Source organism: Megalops cyprinoides, chromosome 18 (assembly GCF_013368585.1).
Source record: "Megalops cyprinoides isolate fMegCyp1 chromosome 18, fMegCyp1.pri, whole genome shotgun sequence".
Lineage (NCBI taxonomy): Eukaryota > Metazoa > Chordata > Actinopteri > Elopiformes > Megalopidae > Megalops > Megalops cyprinoides.
Genome location: NC_050600.1, coordinates 4,110,614 through 4,134,422, shown reverse-complemented (window position 1 = coordinate 4,134,422; position 23,809 = coordinate 4,110,614). Strand labels below are relative to the sequence as shown.

Sequence of the window (23,809 nt, the reverse complement as noted above, 5' to 3'; positions counted from 1 at the left end):
TGATTGGTCAGCGTTTATTTGTGTGTGATCACGTACCTGCCTGTTTGATTCGGAGGCTGTGAGGCGTGTGCGCGTGTGTGTGTGTGTGTGTGTGTGTGTGTGTGTGTGTGTGTGTGTGTGTGTGTGTGTGTGTGTGCGTGCTTGAGGAGACACCAGCAGCAGCACATTTAAACCGTCTCAGTCTCTTTCCCGCTGTCTTGTAAAAGCAGTCGGGTTTAAAGTGTGCCGTCTTACATGTCTTATTAGCATAAATTTGTCCAAAGGAAATAAGCAGCTTGGCCTATCTGTGCTGCACCAAGGCCCAGAGCCCTTAAACCGCCCGACATGGGGGGGAAACGCGGCCAGCAGGGAACATTCATTACAACTGTTTATTTTTATCAGTGTTAAAGGAGGGGGGAAATCAAAGCCAAGATTTCTCCAACCTGTGTGCGACTGCGGCCAAGTTTCGGAGAGGGGTGGGGAAGAGTAATGATGGAAGGAAAGGAAACCTCGCGCTCCAAGGAAATCAGAGCGAGGACTCCCGTGATTGGGTGATGAAACGGGTGTGTTGGGGGAGAGCGGCGGCCCCTGTCCGAGCCCCACTGGCACGCTGATCACTTAATCAGACGCTAATGAGGCTAATCATCCCATCTGGGATTGATTAGGCGGGACTGTGGCCTAATGGCGGCCATTCCGGCCCAAAGGACTCTCTACTAGGGGTTGGAATGGGAAACAGCCATTGGAGTCTCCCTCTCCAACGTGAAAAACACAGCCATTCGGGCACCAGAGCTCAGCCACCCGTGCCCACCGTGTGCGATGCAGGATGACCAAAACATGACCTTGTTTCACACACTAAATGGAAACTCAAGTCCACTGGTAGCTTGAGTTATATTTTGTTATAGGCCTGTTGTGCTCCACATCGCCCCCCTGTGGTCTGATGGTGTATGCATCTGTGTTGCAGGTACCGGGCGCGCAGGATCTGGTGGACTTCTCCCCAGTGTTCCGCTGCCTCCACATCTACACCGTGCTGGTGAGCTGGCGGCAGTCTGCCCTGCTGTCCTCCTCCTCCTAATCCTCCCTCTCTCCTCTCTTTCTCTCCTCCCCCTCCCCTCTCTCTCCTCTCTCTCTCCCTTTTCCCCCCTCTCCTTCCTGCTCTCAAACTACAGCAGTAGTCAGTTAAACAGTAGACAGTTCCTCTGCCGATAAAATGATCCGTGTTGTTTATCTCTGCCTTTCCCAGGTTTGTTTTTCTCTCTCTTTCTCTCTCTCTCTCTGTGTGTTCCTGTATCCCGTAACTGAGCGTGTGTGTCTCACCTGAAGGTGTCTCACCTGTGCCGTGCGCCGCTCACATTCCCAGATCCCGTCTAAAGCACATCCTCTGCTTGTGTTGGCACTCGGATATTAACACCAGTGCTGGGAGTTGGGTGGACCAGTCTGATTGGCCGCTGCCAGGTGGGGTTTGAGCCAATAGCGGTAGAGTGGGAGTCAGGACCTCTCTGCCCCCTGTGTGGGCAATGGCAGTGCACAGTGCCGTGTGATCTCTGGTGCCAGTATCATTTTTCCAGTGTTAAGAGTACCTTTGCTGTCAAATTAGCCCTCTCTTGGGTCCCTTCCATCCCTCGAGCCGTACAGTCCAAACAAACAGGCACTTAGAGAGGCCGCCCGTAGCTCAGGGCCCGCGGCTGACGCTGTCGCTCTGTGTGTTGTGTTTGGACGCCGCTGTGTAGGGTCGGGTTTCAGGGCGCCCATGGTAACAGCCTGAATGCCCAGCCATGTCTGTGCTGGTGCAGAGTGGCGTTTGTGTAAACCAGCAGGTCTGATGTTCCATGTGTGGTGCGCTCTTGAGCCTGTTTGAATGGCTTTGCGTGGGTTGTGGTGTGCTGGTAGTTCAGGCTTGTGTGGAGCTGGTGGGACCTGTGGCTTAGTGTGTGCGTGCGTGCGTGCGTGTGTACGTCTGTGCATGTGTGCGTGTGTGTGTGTGTGTGCGCGCCTGTGTATGGGTGTGTGCGTGTGTGTGCACGAATATATGAGCGTGTGTATGTATGTGTTACTGTGTGTGTTAGTGCATGTGCGTTAGTGTGTGCATATATGTGTGTGTGTGTGTGTGTGTGTGTGTGTGTGTATGTATGTATCTGTGTGTGTGTGCGTGCGTGTGTGCTTGCGTGTGTGCTTGTGGGGGTATGTATGTGTGTGTGTGTGGGTATGTGTGTGTGTGTGTGTGTGGGTATGTGTGTGTGTGCGTGTGTGTGGGTATGTGTGTGTGTAGGTATGTGTGTGTGTGTAGGTATGTGTGTGTGTGTGTGTGTGTGTGTGTGTGTGGGTATGTGTGTGTGTGTGGGTATGTGTGTGTGTGTGGGTATGTGTGTGTGTGTGTGGGTATATGTGTGGGTATGTGTGTGTGGGTATGTGTGTGTGTGCGTGTGTGTGTGTGTGCGTGTGTGGGTATGTGTGTGTGTGGGTATGTGTGTGTGTGGGTATGTGTGTGTGTGGGTATGTGTGTGTGCGTGTGTGTGGGTATGTGTGTGTGTGCGTGTGTGTGTGTGCGTGTGTGTGGGTATGTGTGTGTGTGCGTGTGTGTGTGTATGTGTGTGTGGGTATGTGTGTGTGTGGGTATGTGTGTGTGTGTGGGTATGTGTGTGTGTGTGTGTGTGTGTGTGTGTGTGCGCCTGTGTATGGGTGTGTGCGTGTGTGTGCACGAATATATGAGCGTGTGTATGTATGTGTTACTGTGTGTGTTAGTGCATGTGCGTTAGTGTGTGCATATATGTGTGTGTGTGTGTGTGTGTGTGTGTGTATGTATGTATCTGTGTGTGTGTGCGTGCGTGTGTGTGTGTGTGGGTATGTGTGTGTGTGGGTATGTGTGTGTGTGGGTATGTGTGTGTGTGCGTGTGTGTGTGTGCGTGTGTGTGGGTATGTGTGTGTGTGCGTGTGTGTGTGTATGTGTGTGTGGGTATGTGTGTGTGTGTGGGTATGTGTGTGTGTGTGGGTATGTGTGTGTGTGTGGGTATGTGTGTGTGTGTGGGTATGTGTGTGTGTGTGTGTGTGTGTGTGTGTGTGTGTGTGTGGGTATGTGTGGGTGTGTGTGGGTGTGTGTGGGTATGTGTGGGTATGTGTGTGTGTGTGTGTGTGGGTATGTGTGTGTGTGTGTGTGTACGGTATTCCCCTGCCGCTCCTGGCGCTGGTGGAACGTCACAGGGCTCCAGCAGCAGGTCTGCCTTTGTGTTAGAGCGGGTGAGAGAAGCGCTGAGAGGAAGCGCTCTCACCCTCTCTGCCCAGAGAGAGGCACGCAGCCCGCCCCAGCCAGGGCACCAAAACAAAAACCCCGCAGACGCTCCCCTGCTGACCCCCGCGTCACCTCGGAGCCCGGGGGGGGGTCGGGCAGAGCTGGGACTGTGGCACCGAGGGCAAACGTCCCAGCGGCCCCAGAGCGGAGGCCGTGACCAGGGCACGATGTTCAGAGGCCGGCGTGGGGGTGGCGTTTCGGACCGGGGCACAGGAAGGCCCTGAACTCTAACAGGAAGGCCAGCAACAGGGAGAGGGGGCAGGGTGGGGGCGGTGCGCTGGGCCACCTCACATTGTTTGGTTTTGGGTTTTTCTTTTCTTTTCCTCTCCCTCACTCTCAGACGGCCCGTTCTCGCCTTTGGCCTTTGTTTGAGGGTTACGTCCCCGAAGAGGGGACGGCCACTCTCTGTGTGGGGTGGTGTGGCCGGCCTGCCCGTGACCCCGAGGTGTTTTCGGCAGCCACGCTGGGGGCAGCAGGGGGCACGGTGTGAAACCGGCCCCAGCCGGAGCGGGTCGGCCCCCTCCACCATTCAGCCCCAGTGGCTCGGCCCGCCGCGCTGACCCGCTTCATTTATTTGAACTGTAAACCTGGACCTCCAGGCCCGTTCCCAATCAAGCCGAGCGTTTCTGTTTTCCCCGTCCCCCCCAATCCTTTCTCTTCCACTTGTTTAAATTCCTCCATGTTGCAGTAATACAGAGTTCTGTACCCAACAATAAAGCCTTGTTCCTCTCCCACCCCAGAAATCTGATTAGAATTATGATCAATGTAAACACAGGCCTGCCAAACAGGCCGGCGGTTCCTTAAGACCCTTCTCAGGGAAAAACTGAAAACCAAAATTTATTGTTGTTTAGCGCGGAGATGTAACCGTATTCCTCCAAGAGCAAGGCGCGCGGCGGCACATGAATCCGCGCATTCTTCGAGAGGTCAGGGCCACTTGCAAGCTGCGATATTCTGATTGAAGTGTCTGATGCTTATGCGGCGCGCTTTCTGGTTTCTGGTGGCTTCGGTGTGCAGCTCAGAAGGTGCCGGAAACACCCCGTTCTGGCTCTGGCTCTGGTTCTGGTTCTGGTTATGGTTCTCGAGCTCATTCAGACAGGCGCTGAGGGCCATTCTTTTTTCTGGATGTTTGAATCTTGGACAGTGCCACCTCAGCAGACCCCGGTGTTGGCAGCGCTCACACTGCCTGTTGCACTGAGTGCGGTTGAAAGGCACACGGTGCACTTCATGGAAACTGGAGTGGACATGTTAAACCAGCTCATACTGTTTTGGCCTGGGTGGATGACTGCATTCACAGCACTCTGAATTACACAGTCTGAATTATGAGTTATGACTCAGCAGTATATGGACAGAGACTCGGCGGCGGCAGCAGCGGTATATGGACAGTGACTCGGCAATAAAGGGCTCCCGACCGTGTCCCTGACCCTTTCATGACCACAGCCGACTCCCGTGTCACACGGGGGCCACTGGTGAGGAGGAGTCTCCACGCTGTTTCCAGAGCAGGAGTGTGGCCTCCCCTCGGTTCGGAGCGCGGCCTCCCCTCGGTTCGGAGCGCGGCCTCCCCTCGGTTCGGAGCGCGGCCTCCCCTCGGTTCGGAGCGCGGCCTCCCCTCGGTTCGGAGCGCGGCCTCCCCTCGGTTCGGAGCGCGGCCTCCCCTCGGTTCGGAGCGCGGCCTCCCCTCGGTTCGGAGTGCGGGTCCTCAGTGGCACTGAGGAAAACAGGCCCGAGGAACAAAGGCACGTTGTTTTCGCATTTTTGATTTCTGGCTGGTGAGGTCATGGCACCAGAGCCCCCCCCAATACATACACACCTCTGTGGGGGGAGAGTGCCTTCTCACCCCCCCTCTCTCCAAAACACCTCCTCCGTGCCTCCCCGGGGGGGGTTTATCCGCGGATCGCGGGGGTCAGGAGCCCGTTGGCACGGCGATGACCTCGCGGCACGTCGCTTCGCTTTGAGGGGCCGCCTATCTGACAGGAAGCAGGCTCTGGTGGCAGGAAGCAGAGGGCTCTGGCCGGGGAAGGTCACAGCCGAGCGGCGGTGTGTGCCGACGGTCAGTGGGGAGGAGGGTGCCACAAAGACGCATTGTCACGGCCCCGACCGCGTGGAAGTGCTTTCACTGCCCCGGCTAGGTGTTTATGCTCCCTCCGGGCCAAAAGTCAACCTTCTGAGGAAATTTTTTGTGTTTTGGTTGTATGTCTTATCCGACGCATAGTTCGGCTGTAAATCCTATTTGTCGTTTGGTTGTAGTCAGTCGTATAGGGTCCTCATGGGTGACCTTGGTGCACCTTATGCCCGTAGCGAGGCAGACCTGGCAGGCCGGGAAAGCACCCAAGGTGGGCGCGTGCGGGCGTGGTCTTATCGTTCCAGAGCTCCGTCTCTGCTGGGGCTGCGCCGGTAATCTGCCCGGGCCTGGGGATCTTATCAGCAGGTCAGAGGAGCAGCGGGAGCCCTGGTCTGGCAGAAAGATAGGCCCCGCTTCAAAGGGGCTGCCTGGAATGGACAGATAACTCGCTTTACAGGGTGCAGTTGTTTGGGAAGCAAGAACCTGATACACAGCAGAGGGAAGCCGCCACATCACTGACTGATACAGAGAGGAGAGAAGCCAATACATTACCGACTGATACAGTGAGGAGAGAGAGGCAATCGCTTTCGTGATGATACAGGGAGGAGAGAGAGGCCATGGCTTCACTGACTGATACAGTGAGGAGAAAGAGGCCATTGCTTCACTGACTGATACCGGGAGGAGAGAGAGGCCATGGCTTCACTGGCTGATACAGTGAGGAGAAAGAGGCCATTGCTTTACTGATGATACAGGAGGGAGTTTGCAGCTCTGGTCTCAGAATGGGGGTGGATAAGAAGCCCATTTTGCTGTTAGAGCTCCGTTTCTGAGCGGAGGGGTCTTTGCTGCTCAGTGGTGATGTGAGCTGTCCTGTGAATAGCAGGTTTTAGTGTTAGAAAAGCTGAAATGTTGGACCGCTTTCATCTGATCTGGCAGAATCTCTAACAGAATCGCATAGCTGACAATTGATGAGTGCTGTAAGTTGCTACAGGCCGTGGAAGTTTCATTATAAAAAGGGCTTAACATTCAAAAAGGGAACAAAAAGTTTTCATTGGAACTGTCTACATAACATGATTGAAGTTTAATGGGAAGCCCTGTACTGTACAATAAAGGGAAGAGTACATGTAGATGTTGACACCACACACAATGGACCAATGACACAATGACAGAGTAACTGCTGTGGACCCTGCAGCTGCCCCCCCACACACATTGGCTTCTGTTCTGGTAGGTTCTTCCACATCCAGGGTGATTAGTTTTAAAAACAGTGTATAATTTTAGCATTTAATAATTCAGCATCCTGTCTGAATCTCTCTTCCATTCCCGTCAGTGCTTTGACTCACTCACTAGCTTAGTCAGCAGACATTCTTTTCAGGACAGGTGTGTGTTAGTCATGTTGCCAAGCGCCAGGTGGATGTGAGGAGCTGGAAAGTCATGGTCACCGCTTGGGGACTGAATCATGGTGTGTTTTTAAAAAAACCCTGAGACTCAGCTATAATCTGAAGCTGGAAGGGAGTCATTTCCATCAGATCACTTTCTGTATCCCCATGTGTTGTGTATCTGGAGTGCTATAGGTCAGTCTCGGGAGGTTTTCCCCATTTCACCCGGAGTTGCTGGTGATTGGCTGACTGCTGGACCGCTGCAGTGACAGAGGGGCTTGTCAGCATCACTGGGTCCTCTTAATTAAGGCCGTTTTTTGAGGTGGTTACGGGGGCGGCCCTGGTGTCCTGACCCAGCTCAGTCCTGAGGGTTTCCTGTTGTTGCCAGGGCGCTCGGGACACGTTTGAGAGCTACTACAGGAAGCAGAGGAGGAAGCAGGCTCGTCTGGTGCTGCAGCCTCACTCTAACATGGTATGGCCCTGTCTGTCCGTCTGTCTGTCTTTACAGCACACCCCAGCTACACACTCCTGGTCCGGCACACCACAGTGTCCTGCCCCAACTACACACTCCTGTTCCAGGAGGCAATAGCATCCTCCTCACCCTCACACCCCAGTCAGACGCTAATCCCGCTAATCAGCACCTCCACCCAGTGTGCAGCATGGAGACTCCCCTAGAACACACACACACACACACACACACACACACACACACACACACACACACACACACACACCCCGGCATTCACACCTGCCCGCTCCTATATAGACACACACTCACACATACTCGCAGACATATCAACACCCACATGCACACATGTACACACACACACACACACACACACACACACACACACACACACACGTTTGACAGGCGCGCACACCCCCTATCATGGATTAAGAGGACAACTAGTGACAACTAGTGTATTCATACACGTCCGTTGCCTCAGTTGTTCCATACAGTGTAATGAATGGCGTGAGCGTTAGTCTGCTCACGTATCACGTCCTGCAGGCTGCATTTTCTCCACCGTGCCTGTATGGCCAGGGCGCCTGTACGTGCCTGTACGGCCAGGGCGCCTGTACGTGCCTGTACGGCCAGGGCGCCTGTACGTGCCTGTACGGCCAGGGCGCCTGTACGTGCCTGTACGGTGAGGTGCTGCACGGCGATGCATGTGCCCACTGCACGTCTCCTGAAGGTGTCTCTCCCTCTCTCTCTCTCTCTCTGCTCGCAGCATGAAACTCTGGAAGGGTACAGACGGTACTTCAATCAGATTGTGGGGTAAGTGTCCTCTCTCCTTTCTCTGTCCCCTCCGTCCCCCCCTCCCGCAGGCCTCTCCGCACTCCCCCGCTGGCCGCTACTCCTCGGGCGGCACCCCCGTGTTCGGGCGGGCGACAGCGCCGAGCATCGGGGGGGCCCCGGGTCCCCCTCCTCTCGGGAATTTACGAGGGGCAGGAAGCGGCGTGGCAGGTGGCTGTTTTTCCTGCTGTCTGGGTCGGGGCAAGGGGAATGTCTCCCCGTCTGCAGCGGGACACCCCTCCGGAATGTTTGGCTCCCGGGAGCAGCATCGGGACGCCTGCCCGCCCCCGTCCCTGTCCCCGGGGTCACCTGGCGGGGGATCGGCGAACCGTTTGGACGGTCGGCACCGTTGGCTCTAAATTTCGAAAACTCTTTCCATTTTAAACAACAAAATGGAACGTCGCAGTCCTTGGACGTTTATGCCCACCTTTTTCATTACTTCTGTTTTGATGTTGTTTTGGTGGTGTTCTTGCATTTTTAAAAATTCTTTTGTATTTCCATAGTATTTGCTTCCAAATTCATATCGGGCAGTATTCTGTAACCCATGTGTTGTGCTGGACTTTTACCAGAGGATTTGGGGTGCTTTGCTCAAGGGTACAGCAGCAGTGTCCTGCCCAGGACCTTTACCCATGAGCCTCTAGTGCAGATTGTACTGTTCTTGCTCTCTGCCTCTCCACTCGGTTTTAGCACATTGTCATTTAGTATTGCTGTCTGAGAACAGCTCTCAAGAGTGACTGTACACGTGTCTGAAGACCTGGCTCGTTCCATTTTAATGTCAAATGTACGTCAGGTAGTTTTAGATTTCATCCAGAATATTTTTTTTTTGGGGGGGGGGGGGGGGTTAAGTATTTAAGTATTTAAGTATTTATTGCTTCAAGTTGTGCACATGATCATCTGGGTCAGAAACAATTTAATTTTCCGAGGATTAATTTTATGGCTTAAAAAACAGAACGTTTTGTGGGTTAGCTGTTCCTCTCATGGAGAGAAGTGATCTTCAGTACTCAGCTGCATGGCAGGTTCTGCACAGGAGTAATTCCATGGATGCAACAGTAGTGTCCTTTCCAGGATCTGACTGTGATATTCCACTTGAGTCTGACGTCCCCATTACTTGAAGACGCAGAGATGCCCTTTGACTCCGAGCCTGCAGGGGGAGCTGTGGTGCAGCACACTGACCTGTTGTCCGGTGCTCTGTGCAGGTTCTTCGTGGTTGAGGACCACATCCTTCACACGACCCAGGGCCTGGTGAACAGGGCCTACGTGGAGGAGCTGTGGGAGCTGGCCCTGTCCAAGACCATCGCTGCCCTGCGGACGCATTCGGTGAGCTCCTGCTTCACACCCACGGCAGGGAGAGATCTCAGAGCGGGCAGAAAGCTCCGACCAGGAAGGCCGTAGTTCCGACTCCAAAGCTGAATGTCACTGTTCAGGACACCTAGGCTCCCTGTGTTACAATGATTCCTCTGCCCTATTCAGTATGACTCTGTGTGCAGCAGCCATGCCTGCCGCTTGAATCTGTGTGCAGCAGTAATGCCTGCCGCTTGAATCTGTGTGCAGCAGTTATGTCTGCCGCTTGACTCTGTGTGCAGCAGTAATGTCTGATCATCTCCTTTTCTCTGCAGTCATATTGCACTGATCCTGACCTGGTTCTAGACCTGAAGAACCTCATTGTGCTCTTCGCTGACACCCTGCAGGTGAGACTGCCGTGTCTGAACAGGAAGGGCCCTGCCCAGAGTGGCCCAGAGTGGAGGGATTTCTTTCTCCTTGTGCGTCTGTGTGCATGAGTGTCTGTGCGTGTTTGTGTTCACATGTCCTTGTGCCTGTATGGGTGCATGCATGCATTTGTCTCTGTAATATTGAAAGAAATTTTAATTATAGCTCTTTCTCTTTGAGCCACATAGATGAAACCAAATGTCTTACCCCATTTCTCTCTCTCTCTCTCTCTCTCTCTCTCTCTCTCTCTCTCTCTCTCGCAGGGTTATGGGTTCCCAGTCAGCCAGCTGTTCGACATGCTGCTGGAGATCCGAGACCAGTATGGGGAGATCCTGCTCAAGAAGTGGAACCTGACCTTCAGGTACAAAGCATTGTGGGATACCGAGTAGTGGGTTGTCACATGACTGGGGCTGGAGGAGCTGAACCGTCAGAGGAGGGCAGCGGTGGCCAGTGGTGTCTGAAGGTTTCAGCTCCTCTGCGCTCGGCGGTTTCACCTCGGTGACGTCAGGGTTAGCCCTAAAACTGCGTCACAACAAACAGCCCAGAACTGTGTGCTGTGCTGCCACTGTGTGTCACAGGGGTCAGGCAGGGTGATGAGAAGGAGAGCATGTGCTCATCAGCTTAGCTGTGACCGACACAGTGCCACGGCGGCCATCAGCACTATGCTCAGTTCAAAACTGTGATTATGAATGTTATAAGCAATCATTTTCTACAGTGCTGAGCGGCATTAGATCTTGGAGCATAAGACAGAGAGTAAAGCACTTTGGTTTAAGTACTAGGTGCTGTACTCTGAGGCAGACACAGACAGCTAGGACATTGTAATATCCCCTCTTCAAAGGTTCCAAGGAACACAGCTAAATCTTTTCCAGAGTGGCCAAAATAGATGAAGTCAGTGTTCTGGAATGACCTTGTCAACGTCCCTGTTGATTCCTGTCGAGAGCCGCTGGCAGCCGGCGCGAGGAGTCCTTGGAATTTGAATGAAGCGGAAAGCTCTTGGAAGGTGGAATCCCGCTGCAGAACTGAGCTAAATGCTCCCGAGGTTAGCGCCGCTAAAGGTGGCTTTAGCAGATACGCAGATCAATTTCCTCTGCTGGACCCGGACCTCCGAGCCGGCCCCTCTCAGAGCGGGCGATGGAGCTGCGGATAACGGGCCTGTGGTGCTGCCTGCAGCTGCGCGTTACTGCGCGTTACTGCGCGTTACTACATGCCGCCAGCGTTTGCAACCCGCGGTGGCTGTAGCGAGGACCCTCAGAGGGGACGCGAGGGTGAGGTCAGGTGACCCCCCGATAAAGGCAGGCCTAAGGAAACGCCACTGAGGAGTGGGCTCGGTGCGTGCGTGTGCCTGCGTGTGCGTGTGTGACGAACGTGTCCCCTCGCCCTCCCCTCCGGTGTCACGCAGGCAAATCCTGGACCAGGACAACTACAGCCCCATCCCTGTGTCCACAGAGGAGCAGTACAGACGCATCCTGGGTCAGTTCCCCTTCCAGGACCCAGAGCTGGACAAGGTAGGAGGGGCTGGGGGGTGGGGATGGCCAGGCTGGGGCGAGGGCTGGGGGGCAGGGGCCGGCAGCCAGGTGGGGATGGCCAGGCTGGGGGGAGGGCAGGGGGGGCGGCGGCCGGGTGGGGATGGCAAGGGCAGGGGGGGCGGCGGCCAGGTGGGGATGGCCAGGCTGGGGGGAGGGCAGGGGGGGCGGCGGCCAGGTGGGGATGGCCAGGCTGGGGGGAGGGCAAGGGGCAGGGCAGGAATGGCCTGGGTGGTAGTAGCAATATACACTGTCTTTCAGTAATACTCCTCTGCATGGCCTCCAGTAACACACACTGAGATCTGCAGTCCCCAGCTGCCAAGCTGTATCTCACTGTGTATCAATCAGTCAAAATGATGTGAAACACTCCTGTTTAAACAGTGGAAGGCCCAGACTCCTGCCGGCCTGTGCCCCTGCTTATATCTGCAATAATTTGATGGTTAAATGAGCATCTTAACAGCCATTTTGCATGTGTGTGTTTTTTCTGTGTGCGAGTGTGTGTGCGTGCGTGCGTGTGTGTGTATGGGTGAGACAGACTTGCTCAGCCTGTGTTCTGTGTGTGTATGTGCTCTCTCCACAGTTGCCCTTCCCTAAGAAGCTGCCCTTCTCTGAGTTTGTGCCTAAAGTCTACACTCAGCTGAAGGAGTTCATCTACGCTTGCCTCAAGTTCTCCGAGGACCTGCATCTCAGGTGAGCGGCGCCACCTTCTCCGGCACCAGCGGGTAATCTGCCATCTCTCTGGCCTTTGGATCCTTTTTATATCCAAACGCAGGCGCGTTGGCACGTCTGTGAACCTCAGTAATTGGTAAGTTAGGGTCATCACTTTATATTATTGTCATTTAGTAGACATTCTTATCCAGAGGGACTTACATAGGTTACAGTTTTATCCATTCATACAATTTACTGAGGCAATTGTGGATTAAGTTCCTTGCCCAAGGATACAGTAGCAGTACCCCAGCAGGTGGAATCGAACCTGCAAGCCCTGCTCCTTACCACTACACCGCACCTCTGTCGCATTGTTAAAGTAGTGTTTCCAGAGGAAACGGAAAGGCCAGGAGATTTAGAGCAAGTGGGATGGGGGTTGATTCCCTGACCCCAGGGAAAGAAGCCTGTTAGAAACTTCTGGAAACACGGTGGTATTGAAAGCAGTTGGATCCTGTGAATGGACACGGCCGCCAGTGCCCCGTCCTCTTTTTCGGAAGAGGGGGCCTGATGCAGCGGCTCAGAGTATCTTGTGAGCATGCTCTGTGATGTTTGGGGGCGCTCCGTCACGCTAACAACCGGCTAGAGGAAACTGAGGGTGAGATTCGATCTCTTCCTCTAAATCCCCCAATCAGAGCAAAGGTTAGTTGCGGGGTCAGAGGTTGTGGTGGTGAGGGGTATCCATGGCAGAGCCTCGCGCCCCGCGTCCGGTTGGGTCTGGAAGCCGGTCTCGCTTGATTGGGCAATGTGGAAGCGTTTGCAGTCTCTGTTACGAGGCCTGTTTGAAGTGGGCTGCCTGACCCTCGGTGCTGGGTATCTGTGATCGGCATGTCAGGTCTGGTTACCTTTGCGGGGAGGTTGCTGTCTGGCCTCCTGTTCTGGGGCGGTTGGGGGTCGAAGGTTGCTTCAGGCAGGAAGGTGTAATGGGATCATGAGGTAACCCAGTCTGTTAAATTGCTAGTCATTACCATCATAACAGAAGCCACTATTCTGTTACAAACCGCTGGTAAATGCCTTCACCCTGCCCCCGTGTTCCTGAGCAGTTCAGAGGGGCTGAGTTTCAGACTCCATGAAACCATGTAAAGGGATTTGGTATTTTTACTGTTTGCTTCTTTAATAATGTGGTTGGTGTCTGTCCTTCAAGGAAACTGGCAGGGAGCTCAGGCTGGTTGTGTGATAGAGCAGCATTGTGCAAATGAAAACCTGTGAATGGAGCAGTATTTTGTGAAATGGAAGCGTGTGATTGGAGCAGCAGTTTGTGGAATGGAAGCCTGTGATTGGAGCAGTAGTTAGTGAAATGGAAGCCTGTGATTGGAGCAGTGTGTTGAGCAGTGTGTTGTGCCTGGTTCTTGTTGTTGGTTGACATTAGCTAATTCAGAAGAAGTGGTGTGTGGTTTTGAACACAGTATATTCCCCTGATCTCATTACAGGGGAAAAAAAAAATCTAAACATACTCTATTCGCAAGATCATGGGGGGCCTACAGTCATACTGAATCATGTTCCACCAGAAAATATAAAATACGTTAAACTTCTTAGAGATTTTTTTTTTTTTTTTTATGTTTTGCACCTGTTCTAACTGCACCATGACCATAAAGCAGGCGCTGACAGTCTGGTGTGTGTGGCTTTGTCACTCGGGGGAGATGCAGATGCAGGCAGAGCAGAGATGGAATTTTGGGGTGATGGGGTGACGGGGTGAGGGATCGTGGGGCCCCTCCTCACGCTATGAAAACACCCCGCCGGAGGCAGGATGTCTGCGGTTTCTGCCCTCATGAATATTCAAGCGGGGGGTCGTGAGATGTCCCGAACCCAGCGCGGGTCTTTCGGATGAGAGCCGCCACTCTCTTTTGCCTTCAGCGTGTGTTTGCTTCTTTTTTCTGTGTCTCAGACAGAACTTCAGACACAGTGAGACACGATCCACATCTTTAACCTGTTTTAACCATCCGCCCTGGATGCCACGTGATCGCGGGGGCACTGCTGGATTCATACTGTACACTAAAGCAACATCACTGGAGTCAACAGTCAGGGATTTCAGCATTTCCTCTTCCTCTTTCAAACTCAGTCTTCCTGTCCTCTGAGGACGTGGTGACTGCACCTCTTCAGTTCCACTGACAAAGAGGTGTGAGGTTGAAAACATTTTTTTTTTTTTTGGTATGTGTAAATTAAAAAAAAAAAAAAAAAAAACGTGAAGTCTCCATTCCTCTTTGTAGTGGTTAATAGTGCCAAGTCGAAAACTACAAGTATTGATCTGTTCAGAACATTAAATGGTCAGTACAGGGATGGGCTAAAGTCCGTGTTGGCCAGCTTGTTCGAGCTCAGTGTCTGCCCTGATTGCTGTAAGCTCCGTGCTGGGATTGATCTCTGTAACGTGATACCCTTGATCGGTTGATGAATGCGGCGTAATCCGATAGGCTCGCCGACTGCGCGCAGGAATAAATGAACAAAAGATGGATGGTCTGATCCGCAGTTTTCTTTTCTCGCCGTCTCTCTTTTTTCGTTCCGTTGAGCGGCCAATTACCCCGCCATTTTCGGCTCTTTCCCAGCCCTGCGTCGCTCCCCCACGCTGTACTGGGATCAGGGTTCCCCTCCGATTCAGGCTCGTGTCATCTCATGAGCCCCAGGAAGGAGGTGAATGAATGAAAGAAGGGAATAATAATAAGATAATGCCTTGCTTCAAAGGCGGTTCCCGAATCAGTGCTTGACACTGCTAATAAATGTCAGAGAGGGGCTGTTTCTTTCGTTCAGGGCGGGAGGGTTGGGGGTGGTGGGGGGAGCTGGCTTGTGGTCGCTACATTCCTCCAGACAGCATATGTAATTTCCTGATTGCCTCTCTCATTAGGAACCTGCCAGCTTGGTTTTATTTAATTTCGGCTCTTGGGCCCCTTCCTCCAGCCCGTCGGCAGGACGGGGGGTTTGCCGAGCCCCCGTCGGAGCGGTTTTACCGGGCTTGTCCGCAGGCCTCGTTCCGTGGAATGTGCCGGTCACTGCGGTACCTGGACGCGCTCACAGGAGCCCTGCCTCGTTTAGCCGCGTGTGTTTTTATTCCTCCGTCGCTCCGCACGACCGTGTGGAGGTTTCTGGGCTCCCGCACGGCTTTGCTGTGGCGCCGCTCCTTCGCCAGCCAATGGGGACGAGCGGCGGAGGGTGCGGGCGGCAGGCCGTGCTCCGGACACCGGGCCGCGCCACGGACGCCGTCGGTGTTCTCCTTACAGACGGCCCTGTTTACTCTCCCGGCATGCACGCGGGTAATTACTGCTCTCCCAGTACAAATGAGCTCTGTGCAGGCTGCCCGGCTGGGCCTGGCTCCTCTCCTCACTGCCGCGTTAGAGTCCAAGGTACAGCAGTATCTGTTGTAAGGAAAGTAGGCCCACAGCGCGGTCGACTTCCCCCCGATGGCTTTTCCCTCCCTCTGCGGCCGTGCTGGGTATTCATTGGCTGGGTAGACATTCCACATTCTGGAATATCTGTCCCTGTAGAGTGTAAAAGCGTGTGAGTGAGAGTGTGAGAGAGTGAGAGTGCGTGTGTGTGAGAGTGTGTCTGATGGCTGCTTCTTCCCCTCCGTGCTAGTTTAGGCCCATCCGTTTGGCTCTGTTCTCACCCTGTGCCCATGACAAGGAGGTGAAATCATTCCAAAAATCAGCAGAAAATGCCCTCCTCTGAATTATCTTCATCTTGTCTCCATGAAGCCATCTTACCCTGAGCTCCTCTCAGTGTCCCTCTGACAGTGTCTCGGCTTAAATCACGTGTGTGGCGGGGGGGCATGTGATCGGTGCAGTGTGTGGAGGACAGTTCTTTCCGGAAGGAGGTGTGTGTGTGGACCCCTCTCGGTCCTCGCCCCCCCCAGAGGACCCTGCGGGACAGCTTTCAGCTCCCCCCGGAAACAAAGCCAACGTCCTGAACTTTGGCCCGCCTTGGAGCGCCTGCCCAAATACAGCCTCGTGCACCCCGCGGTTCTGCGGTGCCTCTCCCCGCGTCCTTGAGGGTCGGTTCCTGCGGGCTCAGAGCTGACCCTCCGCTCTCCTGAGTGATGGAATGCAGAGGCTACTGCAGTGCATTGACTCCCGGCTCCGTCCAAATACCTCTCCCCTCTCTCCCCTCTCTCCCCGTCCCGAAGCCGGTGCCAAGCCCGGCCGACTGCGCCGAAGGAATTCTCCCCAAAGTGAAGTTTTGGAATTCCTCCGTGGCCTCTCGACACGAGAAAGACAATTTAGCAATTTGGGAGGAATGTGTTTGTTACCCAAAGAACGGTCAGACCTCGACTTACATGGTAAAGCTCAGGGGCTCCGTGCCGTTAACCTTCGCCGCGAATGGAAGGGGGGGAGACGCGTCCAGAGCTTATCTTAACAACCGGGAGCGGAGACCAGCACGCTGCAAATTAGGCCCCGTTTCACTTCCTGTTCCTCTCCCGCACATTCTTCACCGGAAACATCTCACTCCAGTACCTTTCTGAGCCATTTATCTGTCGCTCTGCAACTGAGATGCTGCACAGACACTTGTGGTTCATGGTGTATGATTGTATGAATCATGCCAGACAGCAGAAGAGGATTGTGGGTGTGGGTGTATGCAGGCCTGGCTGTGGCCGTTACTGTGGTATGGAGCAGTGGGTAGGGAAGCATCACTCTGATTTGCAGAATCATAGTTTTGAATGGTAGAACATCTAAATAAGAACATCTGCTAAATGACTAGAATGTGATGTAATAAATAGTAGCATTGTTGCACTAGTGTTGCAAATCATTTGTTATTAAGGTGAGCTATGCATTTTTGGATGACTCTGGAGAAGGGCACAATAATAACCATAAATGACAGCTTGTTACACACGCTAACATGGTTTCGTTGTGTTTTTTTCTCAGCTCCACAGAGATTGATGATATGATTCGCAAGTCCACCAACCTGCTGTTGACTCGAACCCTGAGCAACTGCCTTCAGTATGCCATCAAGAAGAAGAACGTGGGGCTGGCCGAGGTGAGGGTGGCCCGCTGTCAGGAGAGAGAGTGAAATACATTGTGCGTTATGAATGCTTGTGTAAGAAGGTGTTTGCAGGGCAGTCGGACAGTACAGCAAGTCTGTAGGGCTGTTGGGGTGAAGGTACATATAAGCATGTGCTCTGTCACACACAGTGCTTTCTCTGGCTTCTCTGATCTCGTCTCTTTTGACTGTCACTTGTTGAGACTGCTCACTCTAACTCTGAAATCATTGGGTTTCCTCTGATTCTCATACCAGCGTGTCTCCTCTGTGACAGAGGAGACACACGCACTGGTCTCACTGAGTCACAGAGGAGACACACGCACTGGTCTCACTGAGTCACAGAGGAGACACACGCGCTGGTCTCACTGAGTCACAGAGGAGACACACGCGCTGGTCTCACTGAGTCACAGAGGAGACACACGCTGGTGTCACAAAGCTTCCTTTACTCCTCAGATCCTGCCAGTACGAGGTTAAGAGAACTTCACTCCAACACAAAGCAGCTCACACGTCTTTTGAAGTGTGTTTAGTCTGTGTGAGGGTGCAGGAGGTGTGTGCTGTTCATTTATTTTTAGTGGTGTTTATAGTGGTACTCTCCAGATATGGTGCTCAGCCGGGTGTTGGGAAGGGGTGGTGGTGTTTCGGTTAGGGGGTCGGAGGAGGGTGAGAGTGGTGCCTGCTACCTCTCAGTGCCAGATCAGATATCAGAGACTTCCGACTACATCTGGCTCGGTCCCGACAGAGGTAAAGAGGTAAGACTTGGGGGCTGGGGGCACCCCCCTGCTCCTCCCATACCCCCTGCAGAGAGTGCTGTCCGCAGTCACGCCTGTTCTGAATTATCCCCATTGTGACTCTGAGCTGTGATCGCTGGGCCCCACAACCCCACCCCCAGTGAACTGAACCCACACACCTCTCTGGCCCCCAAAGCCCCAACACCCCTAGGGTCTCCTGGGCCTCAGCTTTTGACTGATGCAGGTTTGGAATAGAGCTGCTCTCAGAGCTCATAGCTTTAGCCTTCACGCCTCACCCAGAGGCCACGTCTCTGAACTGATCTGGGATCGTGACGGCATACCGTCAGGAGCCAGCCACTGATCTGCTCATCGGCCTAACGCTGATCAGAGAGCAGTGTGGTGTGGGGGAGGCAGAGGGGTTTCAGCGGTGTCTGTCTGTGGCTCTCCTGCAGCTGGTTCAGATCATCGTGAACACCACCCACCTGGAGCAGTCCTGCCAGTACCTGGAGGGCTTCATCTCCAACATCACCAACGTGCCGCCCGACACCGTCAACGCCACCAAGCTGTACGGCACCTCCACCTTTAAGGTAGGACTGCCCCTCACCACGGCTCCACCCTGCAGGGAGAGTCCAAAACACACACACGCACATACACACACATAACTGCTAACCCATATTAAACATGTTTCTCCTTCCCCCTTCACATCTTACACCTCCTCCCTCTTTCCTCCTCTTCTCCTCTCCCTCTCTCTCCTCCAGGATGCCCGTCATGCCGCTGAAGAGGAGATCTACACCAATCTGAATCAGAAGATCGATCAGTTCCTGCAGCTGGCGGATTATGATTGGATGGCTGTGCAGGGCGGGGGCCAGGCCAGCGACTACCTGAGCGACCTCATTGCCTTCCTCTGCAGCACCTTTGCTGTCTTCACACACCTGCCCGTGAGTATTTCTCACACACACACACACACACACACGTACACACGCACACACGCACACACACACTCTCATGCGCGTACACACACACACTCTCTCTCATGCGTGCACACACACACACACTCTCATGCGTGCACACACACACACACACGCGCGCGCACACACACCCACTCCCCCTCACTTCCAGGTTGGGGCCCCTGCTCAGTCTGGGCATCAGGCCTCGTGTCCGGCCCTACCTGAGACGACCCCGCCCGCGGAGACAGACTTGCCTGGGACACAGGGTCACCTGGCCGGGCTGCCGCTGCTCGCTGCCCCGGGACAGGAGAGCGGAGCCAGCATTAAATCAGCACAGCGCTGCCGAGACTTTCCCAAGGCCTGGGCTGTGGCTTTCATTATCCGTGACTGCCGGTGCCACGCGCCTGAACCGGGGGTGGGGGGGGGTGGAGGGGATACGTGAGGTAATAGGATTTGCGGCGGGAGGCCAGAGAACAGGGAGACCCAGTGCTGCAGATAAAGGGACCTGGCGGCCTTGACCGTGGAGAGGTGAGACGGGGGTCAGAGAGGGCACAGCGTTAGGGCTGGACGTGCCCCCGGCCTGACCCCCGTGCTTCCCTCCGGGTCGCCCCATCTGCTCCTGAGCCGGGTGGCCGCAAAGCCTGTGGAGGTGTCAGCAAAAGGCGCCAAAAGCCGCTTTCATGCCCCGCCCCGCTGTAATCTGCCAAATCTCTGCGTGACCTGTGGCCGTGCCTCTGAGAGCGAGAGGACACGCCCCCTGCAGGGAGAGAGCAGAGAGGACACGCCCCCTGCAGGGAGAGAGCAGAGAGGACACGCCCCCTGCAGGGAGAGAGCGAGAGGACCCGCCCCCTGCAGGGAGAGAGCGAGAGGACCCGCCCCCTGCAGGGAGAGAGCGAGAGGACACGCCCCCTGCAGGAGGAGAGCAGAGAGGACACGCCCCCTGCAGGGAGAGAGCAGAGAGGACACGCCCCCTGCAGGAGGAGAGCAGAGAGGACACGCCCCCTGCAGGGAGAGAGCAGAGAGGACACGCCCCCTGCAGGAGGAGAGCAGAGAGGACACGCCCCCTGCAGGGAGAGAGCAGAGAGGACACGCCCCCTGCAGGAGGAGAGCAGAGAGGAGACCCGTCTGCGCAGAGAGAGCAGAGAGGAGACGCCCCCTGCAGGAGGAGAGCAGAGAGGAGACGCGGTCTCCGCAGGAGGAGAGCAGAGAGGAGACGCGGTCTGCGCAGGAGGAGAGCAGAGAGGAGACGCGGTCTGCGCAGGAGGAGAGCAGAGAGGAGACGCGGTCTGCGCTGGAGGAGAGCAGAGAGGACACGCCCCCTGCAGGGAGAGCAGAGAGGAGACGCGGTCTGCGCAGGAGGAGAGCAGAGAGGAGACGCGGTCTGCGCTGGAGGAGAGCAGAGAGGAGACGCGGTTTGCGCAGGAGGAGAGCAGAGAGGAGACGCGGTCTGCGCAGGAGGAGAGCAGAGAGGAGACGCGGTCTGCGCTGGAGGAGAGCAGAGAGGAGACGCGGTCTGCGCAGGAAACGCAGCACTGTTGCCGCTGTACATGCAGAATGCTGTGATTCAGAGTGGGGATAGTGTTCTTACGCACACACTCGCGTTCTCACTCTCTCCCACAGACGTGTGTGCGCACACACACACACACTCACACTCACATTCTCTCTCTCTCTCTCTCTCTCTCTCTCTCTCTCTCTCTCTCTCTCTCTCTCTCTCTCTCTCACACACACACACACACACACACACACACACACACACACACACACACACACACACACACAGCCCTGATACAGCAGAGCAGGTTGCGAGAAGGCCTGGCAGCTGCCAGTGTGAGACGGCAGCATCTGTAGCTCCACAGTGAGGTGGAGGAGCTCTGCCAGGCTGCATGCACCTGCCCCCAGCCCCAGCTGTGCCACATCAGGGTCAGCAGGGTCTGCTAAATGATCCAAGGGCCAACTGAAGGATCAGGCCAGCGCAGAGGGGACCCAGAGAGAGAATGGGGGGATGGATGGGAATTTAGCTGTGTGATACACCAATAAATTGTGACCCCCTGACCCCTCAGCATCGTCCCTGTCACCCTCTCTCCTGTAGGGGAAGGCCATCGAGCACGGCACCATGCCGGTGAGTAGGGTCTGTGCAGTGTGGTGTGACGGCCGCATGCTCCGCCCCCTCCATGCAGCAGAGCCCAGCGAGGCTTTTACGGAGCTAACCTGAACGCCTAACACGCATGCTGACGGAACGGGCTTCCCCGAGCCGTGTGCGGGCGGAGCGAGGGGGGGGGGGGACTAACGCTCACGTTGCAGTGGTCACCAGGGTGATTTAGGCTTGGAAGCCCTTCCTGTACGTTTTGAGTTTGGGATTAGAAGTCACACTAAGGAATGCCTGTGTGTCCCAGTCGGCAGGAGGATGCAAATGAGAAGTCGTAAATGTAAATGTATGTATTTATGTATTTATGTATGGTCTGTAGTAGATAGTGTGCACATTGGTGGTCTGCAGTGGAGCTGAAGCCACTGTGTGAGTTGGTGGGTACCGGGGGCTGGTAGATGCGGGGGGAGGGGGGGAGTTTTGGGGGGGGGGGTAGTGCCAGCTGGGCTGGCGGAGTCCCACGCCGTTGCGTCAGAGTTGACGGCAAACCCCCCACATGCTGGCCCGGGCCGCCCGGAGGGTCAGAGGAGTTGCCATGGGTTACGGTGACGGTAGTGTGGGCAGGTGCCGGTGGTGACGGGGGGACCACCGGCGGGGGTGGGGGCGGGACTCCGGGCTTTGTTTTCCCTGTCTTTGCAGCCAACCGGATCTGGCGTGTAAGCGATCGGGCCCTGCTGGGGAAACCAGAGCCCAGGCCAGGTGCCGTCAGCACAGAGGAGAGTGCGTGCGTGTGTGTGTGTGTGTGTGTGTGTGTGTGTGTGTGTGTGTGTGTGTGTGTGTGTGTGTGTGTGTATGCGTGTGCGTGTGCGTGCGTGCGTGAGAGAGTGTCTGTGTGCCTGTCTGTGTGCCTGTGTGTGTGCCTGTGTGTGTGTGTGAGAGAGAGTGGATATGTGTCTGTGAGTGTGTGTGTGTGTGTGTGTGTGTGTGTGTGTGTGTGTGTGTGTGTATGCGTGTGCGTGTGCGTGCGTGCGTGAGAGAGTGTCTGTGTGCCTGTGTGTGTGTGTGTGTGTGTGTGTGAGAGAGAGTGGATATGTGTCTGTGGGTGTGTGTGTGTGTGTGTGTGTGAGTGGATATGTGTGTGTGGATGCGTGTGTGTGTGAGAGTGGATATGTGGGTGTGTGTGTGTGTGTGTGTGTGAGAGTGGATATATGTGTGTGTGTGTGTGTGTGTGTGTGAGAGAGTGGATATGTGTGTGTGGATGCGTGTGTGTGTGTGAGAGTGGATATATGTGTGTGTGTGTGTGTGTGAGAGAGTGGATATGTGTGTGTGGATGCGTGTGTGTGTGTGAGAGTGGATATATGTGTGTGTGTGTGTGTGAGAGAGTGGATATGTGTCTGTGGGCGTGTGTATGCGCGCTACAGGAAGGTGAGACGGACTGTGTTAGAGCGGTAGAGGGTTTTAGATGGAGTGATAGAGGAAGGTGGCAGATACCATGGAGCGCCGAGGAGGGGAGACCGGGGGAGCTGCTACAGGCACGCTGGGTACAGAGCCAAAGCGTGCAGTCCCTCTGTGTCAGAGACCCTCTCTGACAGGGGGTGGGGGAGCACCCGGGGGAGACTCGTTTCGGCCGCGTTCCCGCCTCCGCGCTCACGCGCAGGAACGCTAATCGGTCGTGACAGGAAGGCGCTTTCCCAAAGCACAGCCGTTCTGTTTCTCGTTAGCGCCGCCGCTGCTCGCGTTCTGTGTTATTGCACGCGTTAATTGGTGCGTGGCTTGGACCGGGTCAGGCCCGTGTGGCAGAGGGGGCCTGTGTTTGTCCTCAGCGCCGCACGCTGGGTGGGATTCCCTCTCAGAAAACAGCCGTTACCAAACAGCCTCAGGGGCTCCGTGTCTGGTGCGCGTTCGGTACGCCCAACCCCACAGCCGCCGCTAAGGCTAATCCCCTGCGTTGCTACATGATCCTACGGCTGATGTCATAATCCAACTCTGAACTCGATGTCGTAAGAGTTGAAAGATCCTAGTGAAGTAAATATTGATTTCTTTGTTTTTGAAATGAATATTTAAAGTTTAGTGATGTGCGTAGAAGGCGGCGGCGGTAGTTGTTGGTTGTCTGTCGGCGTTTCCTAGGGAACGGTGTGTGCGTGGGATGGATGGATGGATGGATGGATGTCGCTCCTCCCGCTCACTGTAGACCTGTGATCCATGCAGCGGCCTGCAGCCGCAGTCACCAGCTCCGGCCCTACAGCACTGCAGCTCCCCAGCCGTCCCCCTAAAGCTGCTTCCAACAGCTGATACAGCCCGACACTCACACGCTCACACACACACGTACACACACACAGACGCACACACACAGAAACACACACACACACACACACACAGACGCATGCACACACATGCGCACATGCACACACACACAGACGCACGCACGCACACACACACACTCTGACACACACACACACGCGTGCTCACACACACACACACACAGACGCACACACACAGACAGTAGGGCATCCTGCCCCTGGCCCTCTCTCATGCCCTGCGCTCCCCTCAGCCTAGCGGAGCTGGTACAGTACCGCTGCCCTGGCTTTCAGGTTCCCCAGACTAATGGCTGTTTATTTTCACAGCCGTTGGAAGCAGAGTGCTTTTTAATGAGGGCTTTGATGAGCGTTTCTTTAATTAACGGGACGGAGGCCGGTCCGCCCGTGCGCCCACTCACAGTGGGCTGTTCCCAGCCCCCAGGCTAATTGTTAACATGCTTCTTCCCTGAACTGGAAAACAAATGAACTACTGTGGGTCCTGCACACATGCTACTCAGACCAGACCCCACTGACCCCCTCTGCTGCTCCTTTTCCGAACCATTCCTCTCCCCCCTCACTTACCTGCTGGGTTCCCTCCCTCTCTCACTTACCTGGTCGTTCCCCCTCTCCCTCACTTACCTGTTCAGTTCTTTCCCTCTCTCACTTGCCTGTTCATTCTTCTCTCTTTCCCACCGACCTGCTTCACCCACTCTCTACCTCACTTACCTGCTCACTCCCCTCTCTCTCTCCCTCTCTCTCACCTGCTCACTCCCCTTTCTCTCTCTCTCTCTCTCTTTCCCTCTCTCTCTCCCTCTCTCTCTCTCTCCCCCTCTCTCTCTCTCTCTCTCTCGCTCCCTCTCTCCCACCTGCTC

The 23,809-nt window shown here is 55.0% G+C and overlaps 1 protein-coding gene across 4 annotated transcripts in view; it reads left to right on the top strand.

Annotated features, from left to right (window-relative positions):
• The window catches only part of exoc6b (exocyst complex component 6B), a 90,053-nt gene that overhangs the window by 32,582 nt on the left and 33,662 nt on the right, over window positions 1-23,809 (top strand). For 2 of the 4 annotated variants that reach the window (XM_036551201.1, XM_036551200.1), the window contains exons 8-19: window positions 941-1,009; window positions 7,083-7,166; window positions 7,924-7,970; window positions 9,185-9,305; window positions 9,605-9,676; window positions 9,959-10,056; window positions 11,095-11,200; window positions 11,799-11,908; window positions 16,768-16,879; window positions 18,063-18,197; window positions 18,369-18,548; window positions 20,647-20,676. In XM_036551201.1, coding sequence (XP_036407094.1) covers window positions 941-1,009; window positions 7,083-7,166; window positions 7,924-7,970; window positions 9,185-9,305; window positions 9,605-9,676; window positions 9,959-10,056; window positions 11,095-11,200; window positions 11,799-11,908; window positions 16,768-16,879; window positions 18,063-18,197; window positions 18,369-18,548; window positions 20,647-20,676 — 1,164 coding nt within the window. The remainder of the gene's footprint in view (window positions 1-940; window positions 1,010-7,082; window positions 7,167-7,923; window positions 7,971-9,184; window positions 9,306-9,604; window positions 9,677-9,958; window positions 10,057-11,094; window positions 11,201-11,798; window positions 11,909-16,767; window positions 16,880-18,062; window positions 18,198-18,368; window positions 18,549-20,646; window positions 20,677-23,809) is intronic. The other 2 variants (XM_036551205.1, XM_036551202.1) reach the window with 1 other exon arrangement.